Source organism: Emydura macquarii, unplaced genomic scaffold (genome assembly GCF_026122565.2).
Source record: "Emydura macquarii macquarii isolate MOO-44397 ecotype Brisbane River unplaced genomic scaffold, CSIRO-AGI_Emac_v2 contig_312, whole genome shotgun sequence".
Lineage (NCBI taxonomy): Eukaryota > Metazoa > Chordata > Testudines > Chelidae > Emydura > Emydura macquarii.
In genome coordinates this window covers 4,137,747-4,153,818 of record NW_027130449.1, presented here as the reverse complement: position 1 = coordinate 4,153,818, position 16,072 = coordinate 4,137,747, and the positions used below count along the sequence as shown (strand labels likewise).

General features: G+C 40.6%; 1 protein-coding gene across 5 annotated transcripts in view; it reads left to right on the top strand.

The window, feature by feature from the left end:
* The window catches only part of ARHGAP32 (Rho GTPase activating protein 32), a 316,253-nt gene that overhangs the window by 216,741 nt on the left and 83,440 nt on the right, over positions 1-16,072 (top strand). For all 5 annotated transcript variants that reach the window (XM_067563763.1, XM_067563771.1, XM_067563754.1 and 2 more), the window contains one exon: positions 10,709-10,790. In XM_067563763.1, the coding sequence (XP_067419864.1) occupies positions 10,709-10,790 (82 nt within the window). The remainder of the gene's footprint in view (positions 1-10,708; positions 10,791-16,072) is intronic.

Here is a 16,072-nt window from a genome sequence, read left to right as displayed (position 1 = left end):
TGTCAGCCCCCATGCATGCTGGTAAGGGTGGTATGGCATGGGAGGGGGTCATCACTTTTGGAAGGGTTGTCACAATTTGTATTGGGAATACCTCTAAAAATAGTTTAGTAACTGATTAACAGACGTGTCAATAAATGGTTAATGGATTGTTAAAGTCCAGCAGATCACTAGGATGTTTATAACCATCGATGACATCTTTTACTGATCTATTTATAGCCATTGAGAATACACTCTACTCATATCTGTAATGTGCTAATAGCATCCATTCATTTATTAACCCTTTATAAACTTCTAAAATGTATCCTCCCCCATGTGTTGGCTGTTCATAATCATTCAATTAATAGCTTTTATGAACATATTTGGGCCTATCATGACTTCACAAACCACTCACAGCAAGCGCTCCTTCGGGCATTCAGTATGCTGAATTCAGTCTACATGATTGGGCTCTTAAATCAGAATGGTTTCAGGTCTGGGTCCAGGCAGGATGAAAAGCCTTAAACAGGAGCTGTGCCTGCAGAAATCATTAGCGTGTCGTATCTCTCAGAGACAGGGCGGGGAACACAAAATGGAGAGGAAACGTTAGGATAGTTTCCTGTCCTGTTTTGTCCAACCGAGTGCATCAACATCATCATAAGAATGATGACGATTTCTTATTTAATTTTGTGTGAATGAATGTATGGAGTTGTAGTAGCACTCAAAATATGCTAGGTGCTTTCCAAACACAGGGGAATACTCAGTTCTTGCCCCCACAGGACTTATTTGGCTATATGCATGGACCCTAGTTTTTAGAATACCCGTTTCCTTCTTGACTGAGTGCAAAAGTTATAAGCCGCATGTATTGGCTGTTTAGCAGACTTCACATTGAATTTTCTCTTGTTACAGTCCCACTGATTAACTGCATGTTTGTACAAGGGGAGCCCTCCAGCAGGTATATATTCATTCACACATAAACACCCTTGTCCGTTCTACAGATAAAGCCTTTCCCCCTTGTCATTCATGTGAAGAAAGATGTTTCTGAAAAAGCAAATATGAAAGGGTACAAATGTGGTTGTCATTCATGTGAAGAAGATGTTTCTGAAAAAGCAAATATGAAAGGGTACAAATGTGGTTGGATTGAATCACGGGTCAAAATTTAGGAACATATTTGGGAACGCATCTTTCTGTTTTTCACCCCACTACAGTGAAATGGATCCGTAAGGAACACCTGACTTCAAAAGAAAACTCTCCAAATGTCCACACTTCCATTATAACAGCCTCTTTTCTGATAGATGTCAGAGGTGGTCTAGTCATTGTCTGTGATGCGGCCCACCTCCGTCTGTGGAACAAAGCGACCACTTAGTGTTTACATCATTTTCTGTCTTAAAAGTAAAGTGGAATTTTGAGTGACATTTCCCTGATCTTTATGTTCACGTGTCCTTAATGAATCACTGCAGTCACTCTAAGATTATTCCCCAAACACAATCTTCTCCACATTAATAATGTCACCCTCCTCATTCTCTTCAGTGTGGTGTTTTCTCTCCCTTCTTTCCTTCATCCTTCTCTTCTTTTAGTATCCCATTCCATCCCCACAATCCTCAAAAGTGAAAACCCAAGAAAAGTGTCTTTGCCACTTTTGAGATGCACTGGCACATTTTGCCATTCTTGATAATGTCTCTGTTGAAAGCCAGACCCATGAACCCTTAGCCTTAGTGTCCCCTCTAACCTGTATTCCATACTGAGCACAGTTAAGATTTGCTAACTTGAACCCTAACCCTACTTGGGATGTCAAGAATGTATGGCGGTCCCCGAAAGACCCATAGATCTACCTTTGATTGGTCTGTATAATGAAACATATTATTAGTTGAGAGGGTGTATTCTTTCCTTTGTGTGTAGTTTTGCAGTGTTGAAATTTTCAGAGTAAAATAAAATTTTTGAATGCGAGAGAGCAGAGTGCACATATGTGAATTTAGCACAGGTTTGAAAACTCGAAACAGGTTGGGATGAATTCTGAATTCTACCTTGCATTTCTTGGTTTGGGAACCCAATGCTGGAGGTAGCCATCTGGCTGGAAAGAGATGTCACTTGTGACAGAGACGTTCAGAAAGAGCCCAGAGGAAGCATCACCAGTGATGGCATTTCTCAGCCAGACGGCCACCTCCATCTGCAAGATATGGGGTGCCAATTGCAGTAACAGTGTAGACAAAATTGAATCTGAGTTTATTCCTGGCAACAAAGAGGTTCCTATGCCATGAACAGTTGTGCTGCTTTGCTGAGTGAAAGTGCTGCACTTTTCCTGTATGTGACAAAAGTGTGTGTGTGTCAGTGTCAGGGACAGGTGAGCCATAGCTATTCCCTCACTTAGCCCTGTGTTTTCTTGCAGTGTTGCTGGCATTAGAGTCTCTTGATCCTTGCAAGCCAGTAGTACTAAGGTTAGGACTGTGCTTTGCCCTGGCATCTGCGTTCTTCATATCCTCTTTTTCTCTTCTTGCAGCCGTGCAGAGCTGAGCACTGTGTGGCATAAAGAAAACTCTACAGAAGGGAAACATTTTCATACAGGTTGCAAATCTGAGTCCTGTGCTGCTAACTCTGACTTCTGCCCAGACGGTGGCTGGTGTATTTACTACTCAGATTGGTGTCTGTAATTCTGTTAGAAATGTGGCCCATATTGTATGTCTGTCATAGGGCGTGCCTGCACTGCAGTGCCTCCTACTGAATTAGTGTGGTGCTGCACGTGCTCCATGCCTCAGTTTCCCTTCTCAGGAAAGCCATAACTCCACTCCAGGCAGTCCTGATGCTTGACTTACTAATACTCTCCCTGGGGCTTGTTTATTATAAAACCTCATACAAAAGGGTCTGTAACAAAAAGTCCCAAATAAACAAGAGGTGCTTCTGCCTTTCTGGAGCCTGCCCTCTAAACTGTGTTCCCAGTCACCTCAGGGTTATGTCTCTCTTTATGACAGGATCCCCAGCCCTCATCTTGGAACTTGGGTAATTCAAGCAATTCTTGTTCCTCTCCTTTTCCAGGGGTCCCCAGCTCTCCTCCTGCAGCTGGGTTGCAATTTACCTCTATCCTTGTGTCTTCTCCTTGTGGCAGAGCTCCAGCCCACCCCCTGCAGCTGGGTAATTCAAGCAGTTATTATCCCTCAGCTGGCTCTTGAAGCGCGGAGAGCTTGGCAGCCTGCTGCTGGTGTCTGCTCCCTGGTGATTCAGGGATCTGCGGGAGCCTTCTCTCACTCACGTCAGTATCTGCAGGCATCTGCCCTGCTTGAAGGAGGAGGCAGCATTTACACTGGTCCACTTGTCCTAACTCCCCAGTTGGTTGGGACAGGGGGGAACCTTGCCCCAGGCCTTTAAAGAAGCAGAACCAGGGTTCCCTCCCAAACCCTGCTTGCTCCCAGGACCGCTTTCTCTCTCCCAGTATCTCTCAGGTCCTTGTATCTATAATCAGACCTTACAACACATAAAGAGCCATGCCAGGAGGCAGGGTGGGCAGACCAGCAGGCAGTACTTCCCTTAAAGGGCAGAGTATATTCCAGACATGACACTGTGACAGGGTGAAGTAGGATGATTATATACTGTAAAGCAGCATTTCCAAAAGGCTGATTTGACTTGTGCATTGGAACTCCTACAGTGTGGTGGGGGTAAATAGCGTAGCCAGCAAACTCTTTGAATTCTTGTTACTCTCAATTTTTTTTTAATGGTTCGTTTTTCTAATAGAAATAAGACACTCCCAGGCATTGTAATCCTGCCCTATATATCTATATAGTAGGATGGCTGAAGACACAAGGTTTTATGTCTCCCAAAGTATCCTGTGATACAAGGGAAATAAGGCAACACCCTGGAAAGTCTTAATAATAATGGTCTTTACCCTTTTATAGACCATTTCACTGAATGCTTTGCAAGCATTAATTACATGTCAGACCTCAGCTGCAGAGGAGGAATGATTACACCCATTTGAGGAAATCACCTAAGCACACCCTTAACTATAAGCCTGCATTTACGTACCCGTCTTGATTTCCTGAATCAGGGTCTTACAGAAGAGTAAACTGAGACACCGAGAGGCAAGGTAAGTGACTTGCCTGAGGTCAGGTAGTATAAAATGAGCCTCATGTTCATGCAGGGACCTCAGGCCCACTTAAATCTCAGGTGAAGCGGTGTGTAAGACCTTTTGCGGGCAGTCTGCCCTGAAGGAGGTTTCACTCGTAATAAGTGTGTGGCCAAGCCATGAATGGAACTGGAGAGTCTCAGATCCCAGTTCTTCAGTTACGTTGCTTTTCAGTGTCAGATTTGGACTCGTTAATGTATTCTTAAAACAAATCTAATTTACTCGCATGGGAAGGCTTGCTCCTTACCTTTCTGATTCCTGATGCCAATCAGGAGATAAGTACTGTCTCCTGGCTGGGAACACTCCTGTAGATGAAACATCTCCACGAAGATGTACAACTTAGGTATACAGGATATATATTTTTCATGTAGGTGTTGAAATATAGCAAAAAGCTGCAGCAGGTCATTAGTACAAGGGCTTATCCCAGCATTGTTTTTTCAAGTAAATTTCATGCATGGTGTGAAGGCGCCTCCTAAATTCAACTTGCATTATGACCTTGTAATGTGATAGGAAAATAAAATCGAAGATTACCTTTAAGTCACAGTAGGAATCTTGCAATCAGTGGTGCTTCTCTGCACCCTGATGAAGGGTCTGCTGTTGTGATGTGATGTTTGACATATGATAGTGGGGGGAAGATGACTCTCTGCATTAGATAATGGATGATGGTGCTTTTGATGCAAAGAAAAGAGAGCAGGCAGAGTTATTAGGTTGTCAGACTTGAAGTCCCTGTTTGACACTATGCAGAGTATTGTCAGTCTCGTGAATTTTATTACCTGGAAAGGTGTTTTATATGAATTTATCTGTGGCTTAAATACAATTTCTTTAAAAAGTTCTGGGGACCACAAAGAACAAGAGAGGAAGAGAGAAGGAAATGTATACTCTTCTGTCTACCGAGGAGGAGCAAATGCAATATTAACAAATAAATTACATTCTTCCTGGATTTCCTGATGTTATATTAGTGAGGGACTTTTCTCTCCACTCCACCTCAAGTCACTAATGTAATTAACTGGCAAACAGCAAATGTGAAACCAAAGACATTGCCTTATTGACAGGTTAGTAAATCATTATAATGAAACTCTAGCTAGCAATGAAAGGTAGGTACTGTTTTAAAATTGCAGCTTGCTCACTCATCATTATGTAAAATTTAAAGGGGTGTGCATCCACTGGATGAGATTTAATTTATCCTTAGTCCATGAAAAAGAAAAGTTTTCAATTTGCTTGGTGGGGTAGTTGTTAGAGCAGTAATGACTACTGTTTGCTTAGATTCACTAAGGTGTGAACAATTTCCACACACAGATGTTTAAGATGTGTGTCTTCCAGTGTTGGCATCCTACGATACGATGGGCCTGGCATAAAAACTATGGCTAACGTATAATTACAGTGATAATAGAAACATTATTTATGATTGTGTCACAGTAACCCAACCTTTCCTCCTTTGATTTAAGATGTGTAGCAATCTTTACCTTTAAATGACCTTGCAAGTATATATCATCCCGCTATTAATTTTAGTACATTGCCAAATCCTTTAATCCTGGATCATGCTTTAACAGTGCCCTGCTACATCTGTTGAGATTAACTCTTGGACTAACCTCACTTATTTATACAAAATCATGACAACTTTGAATGGAAGGCAAGGAAACAGATTTAAAGTGGGTCACAGCAAGGCATAAGGGCTTGGTTGGGACCATGAAAGAATGAGCTTTTGAGAAGCTAGGAAGCAAAGGTGATTCAGTCACAAAATATAACTCTTTAGAATTGATACCAGAAAAGTAAATTCAGGAACTTGTCAAGACGAGTGCAGCTAAAATGTCTGTCCTTTAAATGGCATTTAGTAACATTTATAGTTAAGTTGGAGGTGTCCTGAGCATGTGCCGTGTTTTCCTTGGAGAGAAACAGTGGTGTGTTACGGATTCTAAGATGTCCAGAAGCAATGATATAACTATCCTGGTGTGTGTTGTAGGGACTCTGACAGCTTTGCTGATGGTCTGGATATGCAAGTTAAAAATCAACTCCAAAAGCATTGAGGAGGAGAGGGAAGCTAATTCTCTCTAGATCCAGGAGCATATCAGGGCGATATAGCTATCTGGATAAACAGGGGCTGAGGTCTTTATAGATAGATAGATAGACAGACAGACACAGACTGACTGACTGACTGATTTTATCCTAAAATTGTCTCCTGCATGTGGAATGTTCTCAAGAGACACTTGCATTTAAAAAAATTAATGTATTAAAAAAGATACAATAAATCATTGCTAAAACAATAATGGCTCTGCCTCTCTGAAGGTAGATCTACACTTACGGTGGTGTGTAGAATATAGACCCTGCAACCCATTAAGAATGGGTATAAATAGCAGTAGACAATGAGACACAGTTTAGATGGGTAGAGTACGATACACGCCTGAACCCGGCAGGCTATGTACTTGACATGGCTTTCTACACGCCTAAGCAGTAATCTTTAAGTCCTGCTGCCTTTCCCTGATGCCAGAGACTTTTCCTGCCACAGCCTTTTCTCATTGCCTCCCCACTGCCAGAACCTTTCACCGCGGTGTGTAGCTATATGTATGGTTTCTGTGCTTTACACTCCCTCCTAAATGTAGACATAGCCAATACCTCTCTTGGCATTGCCTTGTGTGCTGTCTGATGGAAGGACTCTTAAGCTTCATGATACAGTTAACACCCTAAAAATGAATAAGGCCCTCTGCCCTTGATCTGCAAAATACTAATCAGAGCATCCATGTGTCTAGAGTAAAATGTATGGACTGTGCAACAAAGCAGTTGATATTCAGGACTTTCCTCTCTTTGTGAAGTTGAGACATTTGATTGAATGTCTGTTTCCAGCTGCCCTAGAAACCATGTCTCATCTTGCAGTCAGAGGCATTATCCTGCTTGATGAGTCATTTGTGCAGAAACACAGTAGACGGGCCAACCTTTCATTAATAAGGAGACCGAGCCAGATGAGCCGAGAAGGACTCATTGATCTGAAATGCCACTGCAGCTAACATGTTGCTTTACTGCAATAATCTAATGAAAAATACTCTGCAAATCTTGGAAGCAAACCCTGATGGAATATGAATGGTGCTCTTGCTGGATGAAATGCTGGAGATCATTATGGTGCTGAATCAAGTATCCTCCCTTCTTCAAAGTGATTTTGAAGTTAGAATTTATAGCTTCACAGTCTGGGACTAGCTTCAGGGCTTAATGGATGCTAGGGCCAATAAACTGCTGCACTCTTGTCGCCCCATGGTGCTAATGAGGGGGGGCTAAACTTTAGCAGCCTGTGTCTTGATAGAGCAGTACTGTTCTGTTGGTTCACCCTTGCACCCAGATGAGATGAGCCTCATTATCTCCAGCCTAGGATTTTAAAATGTTGACTCTCTTTAAGGCGAGAGAGCTCGGGAAAGGCACGGGAGCCCTTACAGAGAGAAATCTGCACATAGCCAAGTTGAGGAGGAAGCTCATACTAAGGCTTATACTTGTTACTATTGAACAATAAAAGAAAGGGAGTGGGATGGAATTTTGCACAATAACTCCATTATATCTGTGATGTATTGATTGCCAAAGGTGCCAAGTGATGGTGGTGAAGCCACACACTTTCCCATTGCCAGGTGTATGACTTGATGGAAAGAGCAGCTCAGTACAGATTGTGAATTTGTGTCAATTCAAGAAGCAGAAGCAGCCAAACATACCCTTTTCTGGCTGGCTCTGTGGGTGCTGCTGTGCAGTACACTGACCATGATCAATTGGGTGTGTAATTATAGAGGAAAACAAGCAGGAGTGAGGGGAAAACATTCTCCTTTGGGAGAGAAAAGAATGATAGAAATGGACCTATAATGCTTGTCTGTGGAATAGTTCTTTGCAACTTGTGGACATGCTAACGTAACTGGCAGCAGTATTCATCCTGTTTTCATATTGAGATGGGTTTGGTAGCAATCTCCTGACTGCCAGAGCATTGCTGGGGCATTGGAGTGAGCTGCTTGTCTGTACAGTGAATTGATACTTTCAGATGTCCCTGCTGCGTGCTTGTCATGACACAGGAAATCACCGTTCAGGAATGGTCTCAGGTTTTCTCCGACAGAGAGATCATGTGCTTGAGGTCCAGGTCGTAACAGATGTGTGCCTCTCGTTAGTTATGCTGGATAAGAATATGAGAACTAGAAGAGGAGTGTGTAGAAAAATGGGTATTGAAGGATGGAGTGTCCAAAGGACATTGTTTGATCTGGCCTTAATTTGAGATGAGTGTGGCAAGGAAGAATCTGTATTCAGTGGTAAGTGAGAGGTGTGGGTGCCCTGCTGAAATGTGAAATGAATTGATGAGCAGAGGACCAGCAGAAGAACAGTGTATCATTTAAGTCACAGAGCTTGTCTACATGGGGATGTTCAGGAGGAGAATGAAGGTTAATCAACTAAAGGAGAATTAAGTTACAACAAACTCAGACCACTCTATTCCTAAGTGAGAAAATCCACACACGGGTTTAACTCACTTTGGTACATGCAGTGAGTTTGCACCTTTAGTGGATTTACCTTAACTTTTTTGAATAGACAAGCCCTTAGTTTGAGTCCCTATATGGGACTTCGATGTTCCATAAATTCCCTCCCTACACAAGAAAGAATTTCATCCTCCAAAATTTTCTGCTTTGCAAGTGGCAGCTACATTTCTGTGAAGATCAAGCATTCACGGTTCTGTGTGCAAAGAGGGTTTGAAGTCCACAAGAGGCCCGGTCTTTAACCCAAAAAGAAATGGTGTGATATAGCCCATTATATTGATATAGGAAATTACTTGTGCCTTCCTAACCTAAGAGGGAATCGAGGAAAAATGCAGTCATATATAGGGTATATCTACACTGCAATGTAAGCCCAGGTTAGTAGGGCTTGAGTTAGGAGACTCTGTGTTTGTTAACCTAGGGCTTGAGCATCTACACTCATTTGTAACTCCACGTTAGGAATTGTTGAATCCTGGGTCCCAGCCTGGGGCTTCCCTATCTACACTGCATTATGAGGGCCTGAGTCCGAATCCAGCCACCCATAGACCAGACTTCCTACCATCCTCCCAAAATGGGGCCACTCTCGCCCTTTGTTCATGGTGCAGTGTGCAGTGTGCCATGGTGACTGTCTCCCCATCTTGACTGTCCAGAGGACAAAGAAGGATGGTTTTGGCAGATTCTCGGGGCACGATTCCAATAGGGCTTGAACCCTGGGACCCATGCAAGAATGCTGCAAATTAGCATTGGAAAGTAGACACAATCAGAATCTTGCTATAAATCAAACCAATGAAAAACAGCCCCCTGCCCGCTGATGGGAGGCCAGCAGAGAGACAACATGTCGTGATTTCCAAGGTCTCTGAATTAACATCCCTGTAGCGGTAGCCTAGGGATGATCACAATTGTAACATTTATAAATACTGGCCAGTAAGAATCTTGCCTCCAGCCTTTTGTTTCTGTAATATTAATCTGTTTCAGCTTAATTAGTGGACATCAAGATAAAAGGACCCCCTCAGTAATTATGATAATAACCACCACTTACATCACCGTAGATTTCAAATCACTACCCAAGGGTGGATATCTGTCTGCCATTTTCCCAGTTTTATTGGTGGGGAAATTGAATTACAAAGATGACGTGATTTGTCAGGTGTCCTGACTCTGGCTAGTGCTCTTTCCACTGGACCATGCTGCCAGTCTGGCTTGTTTCTTCTGATTTTTATTCTTTATTTTTAGGCAAATTATGACTCATGATGGAGTGAAAGTCTCCTTTACTTTCAGTATATATTTAGTTAAACTTATTCTCAAAGTTTTGTTGAGGTTGGGTTTAATCTGTTTTAACCAAAACCATACAGGGTTGCAGAAACATCCTTAAACACGTGTCTAGTAAGAAAGACTACACACGCAGGCTTCAAGTTAGGCGCATGCGAAAGGTCCATGCTGAATCAGGGCTTGTCTACAGTGTGTAGCTGTGTTTTCCAGATACATTTTCTTTGCTTCCAGAGCTGGAAGCTGCATGTTTCTGTAATAGGGCATTGTGAAAGCAACTGCGATAGAAAATTCACAATATATTAGTCTGCATTTTATTTTGAATTCATTTTTTTAAAAAGCAATACAAATAGAAGATATTTCTAAGTGTAATACATTGGCAGTGGAGAAGACATCGGTATTGCTAACATTTTCAATTTGGCGAAATAAGAACTGAAGAGTGTTGCCCTTCCATACGCACAGTGATTGAAATTAACCCCAGTGTAGACTAGAGTAGGGCTCTGCACTCCTCAAGTTTGACTAAGCCTGAAGGCCATCTCATCTGTTTGTACAAATGCATAGTATGTTGCAAGCTGAAATATTTGTCCTGTTGAAAAAGCATCCGATTTATAACAATCTTTAGTGTATTTTACAATACTAAATACTTGGCTGATAGACTCTCTGGTTACATCATTTTTAAAAAATCATGTTGTTACACCAATCAGTGTGTATGTTGCATACAGTTGTGGAGCAATATACAAGCAGGCTTACAAGAGAAATGTTATCTTTAGTTAGTTACCTGATGTCGCGTGCACAATAATTGGCAGTATTTACAGCTTTGACTATACTATCCTTAGTATTTTGCACTCATACCATATCTCTATTTTTCTTGTCATCACAGGTGGGATTCTTTCCAAGTGAGTGCGTAGAACTAATTAACGACAAAGTTCCTCAGTCTATGACCAACTCTGTGCCAAAACCAGGTATGTGTATGTGCAGTTACTCAAAATGTTTTATGGAAGTCCTCTCTTCCATGCTCCACTTTATATTACTTCTTTTATGCTTCTCATGAACTGTTTTTCTCTGCATCACCCATATGTTACATTGCACTGTGTGGTTCTCGTTGTTGGGCGTCTTGCATTTTCTTTGTTTCAGTAGCTAATATCAATGTTCATTTATATGTGTTTTGAAATATTTTAGTCTTCCAAGGTTTTGGGGTCCCTTCAACAACCTCTGAGTACGCTCCCTTCAACACTCCTGCTTTTGATGCCTTTGTCAGAGTGTAGTATGTTATTTCTTTTCCATATAGAATGTAGAGATGATCCAAACACTGTTCTATCAATTTAGATACAATGGGAGTTGAGTTAGGTCTTGTCTACACAGGGACGCTCAGCAAAATTTAACTTTTAAAGTGAATTCGTTAAACTCTATTAAATCCCTGTGTGGATGCTCTTATTTAAAATTATGGTGACCTCAATTTGGTTTAGCTTAATTCACCTAAATAAAACGAAACAGAATTGAGGCCACTTTCATTCTGAATAAGAGTATCCACACAGGAATTTAATGCATTTTCACTAATCCACTTCAAATTCACACTGTTAGTTAATGTGCATTAAGAGCCCATATATAGACAAGTTCTTAGATACAAAAGGACTCAGATCTTAATCACCTCTGGTTCTGGATCTGTGAATCAAAAACCCAAACCCGCCTTTCTCATCCCACTTCTTTTTTGGACAGTTAGGTGTTGTATAAAGTGCAGGACCATTAATACTGGAATGAATTGATCTAGGAAAAAATTAAATGGAGAAAAAAATGTTAGACCTGATTCTGCTCTCAGTCCCACTAGTCTACATCAGGAGTAACTCCAATGACTGGTGTGTGTGCATACACAATCAGGCCCCATATATTTCTACACATCCTAATGGTACTGAGATTGTTCTTTGCTGTGTTTTTCAAAAAATCCTGCCTTCAAAGGTCACCCTAACTGAAGTCTCTGTGTCAGGGTTAATATCTTGAAATCAGTGTTCTGACTACGTTAAAATGATACGGCGTAGAACAAGCAATCTGTCTCGGATAATTGAGTGACAGGGAGTGAAGGCCCATTTTATATGCCAAGAGTCCCAATCCGATAGTTTATTTTGTCAAATTCTATTTTAGTCATGAATGCTAAGGTATCAATGCAGTGCATCAATCTGCATGCTTTGAATGGCTGAACATTTGAAAAGAATACTTTCCACTGTTGCCCCAGTCCTCCCTGGCCCTCCTTCAGCCTCTCCAGGAATGTGGGAACGCACTTGTGTTAGCTTCTGTGTTGCACAGCTCATTGGCAAGTCAAATCATTGCAGCAGGTGTGTCCTTAATAAATCCAATATGCGTTTCTCAGTGCTTGCACTTGATCTGTAAGTACTGCAGCCATTCGCTTCTCCAACCATGTTTTTGTCGGTCTGAGCATGTACACAAAGGCAACTTTAGACCCTAATACAAGTTAGTCGATGAAGACAATCACAGTCACAAGTGTTTATCATTAAATATTGTTCAGGCAATTAAATGAAATGTCATGAATCGCTGGTGAGTAGTTTCTTACTAAGCCTTAATGAGAGATAATGAAACAGCATAGATTAATATATTTTATTTGGCTTTAATAGCACACTGGAGAGGTGTGTTTTTTTCAGTTAAAAAAAAACATTTATTTTAGATTCAGTATAAAAAATGAAAGTTCTATTGCAATTAGTACATTAAAGGATCATTAGGGCTCAGTGTTCACCTTCCTTAATTGTTGCTCCATAAATACAGTAGGCCTCAAGGATTCAGAATTTACTTAAGGCTACCAATAAAAAAACAGCAACATATCTTAAGCCTACCTTAAACAGAACCTTCACATTACAAGTAGAATCCTGATTTACCACCCAGCCCATTGTGAATGGGGAGCAGGTTTTTACATGTATAGTAGGTGACACAGCCGTCTCAATAGCCGGAGAATCAAAAAATATTTTTAACTGTTGTCAGTTTTTTAGGAATCACCTAATACAGAACAGCTGCTAGATGGCACAGGCCGAGCTAGTGCCTATGGGTAAAATTTTCAGAAGAGCCTGAGTGCCATTGATTTTCAGTGAGACTTAGGCGCAGATTTGTAAAGGTATTTAGGGATTGCTGCGCTCAGCGTTGTGACACCTAACTGATTCAGGGGCCTGCATTTCTTTTTCAAAAAGCACTTAAGAGCCAAAATTAGATTGGTGTTTTGGCTCCGAAATGTCTAAATCCTTTTTGAAAATGAGACATAGGCTCCTAAATCAGATAGGTGCTGCGATGTTGAGTGCAGCAACCCCTAAATACCTTTACAAATCTGGGCATTACGCTCCTTACAACCCTAGTCCCTTTTGAAAATTGGACTTAAGCTCTTAAGTCACTTCGGTGCTTTTGAAAATTTACTCTATAGCCTTATATGCACCACCATAAAGAAATGTATCCAAGTCCCCGTTCAGTTAGGCACTTGTGCACATGTTTAACTGTTTTGTTGAAGAGGGATTGGTTTAAGCATGTGCTTAAAGTTAAGAAGGTGCTTAGGTGCTTTGCTAAACTGGGCCCCAAATTAGCCCCAGGTCAGCACCTTATTGGCAGTCTCAGCTGAAAAAACAAGGCATGGAGACTGAACTGTACAGTCAGTTTCAGAAGCAGTTCCTCCAGAACATGGTTAAAGTTATGTTGGCGGGACAACGTAAATACATCTGTATTTGCCCTGCCCTTGCTGTGTTCATTCTGTGAATATAATGCACGACTTAGGCTTCCAGGGCAATTTCCAAACGCATTAAAATTCACATCAGATTTCTTTTTAATTCTCTACTATTTTAGTGTTACCATTAGCTTTTCCAGGGAACAGAGAGATGCTTTTCCAACAGGAACTGCTTAGGGCCGTTGTCCTTATTTTACCGTAACAGAGCATTCCATCAAGAATCAACCTAATGTTTTAGGTTTGGACTCAGTAAGGCATATTAAAGCAAAATGTGACCTGTGTGTCCTTAATCAGAATGTTATGTGTGAAGCATTCAGGATGTTTTGTATCTACAGCATAGAGTTGTGTTCCATGAAGGAATTTACAAACATAGAACTGATTGTGCTGTTTAATTGCTCTTAGATTTGGCTGGATTAAGTAATCTAATGAAAAGCAGATGTAAAGTAAAGAATTTCCTGCCCTGCTATTTATTATCATTCATAATTACTGGAGATTTTGATTTGCGGAAGTGATGGAAATAACATTTTAATAGACCCATAAAATAGTATGTTGGGCTTAAATGAAGTACAATTAATGAGTGAGATTCAATGAGATGTGAGAGGCTAAAGAGGAGAGATGGGATTAGGTACTGTCTACATTTAGGAATGTTTTTTTAATTATAGAGGTGTGTGCTAACACCAAAGATGTGAGCTGAATAACTATCTAAAGAATAACAGGAAACCTGGACTTAAAGGGAAACGGTATCCATTTATTGAGTTATTCTGAAATTCAAAGGAGTAAAAAAAAGAAAAAATGCTTCTTGCCACGAGTTTGCTTTGAAATATACTTGACAATAAAGCTTATAATGAAAACTAGCATTTCTGAACATATTGCTAGCATCATTTGTGAAATGAAAGCCCAGTGTAACACTTTAAATCAGTTTCAATCCTGCTTTAATCCAGAATTGGTAGTTGTGTATAGATATATATGTAGACCTATACCATATTAATTCAAAATAAACAGTCCATTTTCTGATAGTTAAAATGAGTTAGCTTTTTATAAGCAAGATCTCTACCATCACCATTAGGCTTATAAATGCCACGCTTTAATTTCAAGTGTGTTTCAGAATTTATTCTGCAAACATAGTATCTCAGGCCACGATCCAATGAGACCACACAAGCCTAGCTGGAGAAGGTTCAATCAGTACCTATATCGAAGATGTACAAAGAAAGATTAGGTGCTTCAGGAAGTGGTAAAAGTTATTCTTTGAGTTGCATATCCCCTTCTGAATTTGTACTGACCAGTGCCCTAGATTATTTCTAGTGAGCCCAATACCACAGAAGTAGAGCTGGGCAAATAGTGGATTTTTTGGTTCGCAGGTAATTCTGAAAAAAAAAAAAAAAATTAAATATCATTTTGGGGTGAACAAATAATGGAATTTTTTGAAATTTTCAGCTAATCAAAAGTTAGAAAACATTTCAAGTGGGGTCGAAATCTACACAAATTCATGAATAATTTTGGGTCAACTAAAACTTCATTTTTCAGTGAATAATCTGTTTGCCAAAATACTTAGCCCAGCTCTATGCAAGATACCCTTTCAGTGGAGACCCAAAACTGATGACCTGTTTTATTAAAAACTCCATAGTACACAGCAAAAGTGTTAGTACTGATGTGCTGGCCAAATTCCAACTTTTTTGTATAATTGTAATCTTCCTTCCTAATTTTCCATTTCATTTGGCAATGGAATTCAAGTCTTCACTTCCTGTCCCAAATTATTACGGAGTGTTGGTATGCAGTGTTTAACAGCTAGCACTTTCCACCCCAGCAGTGACTGCACTTGAGTGATACTGTAGATGGAAGTAGTTCCCATCTATATGGTTTTTAAAGAGTTTTGGGACACCGAAAGATGACACACACATTCTAGATATTTTATTCTTCCCAGTGAGAAATGAACCTTCTGAACTTTCAGCCTGCTGCTTAGCTGAGTTATACAATCAGTGTTTTTCTTCTAAGGGGAATGTTTGGAAGTGCCTTTCAAGTGTTGTTATTCCTCTGATCCAGTACTGTACACCTGTGCTAGGTGTTGTCTGGGAACAGGAAGTGTCTTTGCTCATATCATCTCAGTTCGTCTGTTTTGCATTATAATGATTATAGGCATCATTTCTTTTTATCTGTCTCTTTGGTCACTAACCTTGGATATCAGCTATGGTAGTTTGTCATTTAAAAAAGGTATCGTGCTTATCCTCGTGCATAAACTTGTTGTACGTCCCGCTTGTTAACATTTAAACTTGTTGCTGTGTCTCTCATCCTGCTTAAAGCCTTGCTTATCAAATCTTTTCTCAGAAGTCCTTTGGCTTGATAGTGTGTTGGAAGGTGTTTGAACGTTGTCACCTCTTAAATTGGGAGAGATTCTCGCCAATGTGAAAACAAAGTATAAACGTAATCAGTTTATGGCATGGAGTTCAGAGTGGAGTAGAGGAGGGGTGGGTTGGTGAGGAACATCTCTCACTCATTTCTCTTTCAAAGTTCTGTACTCTTAAAACTCCGGTGGTCCAC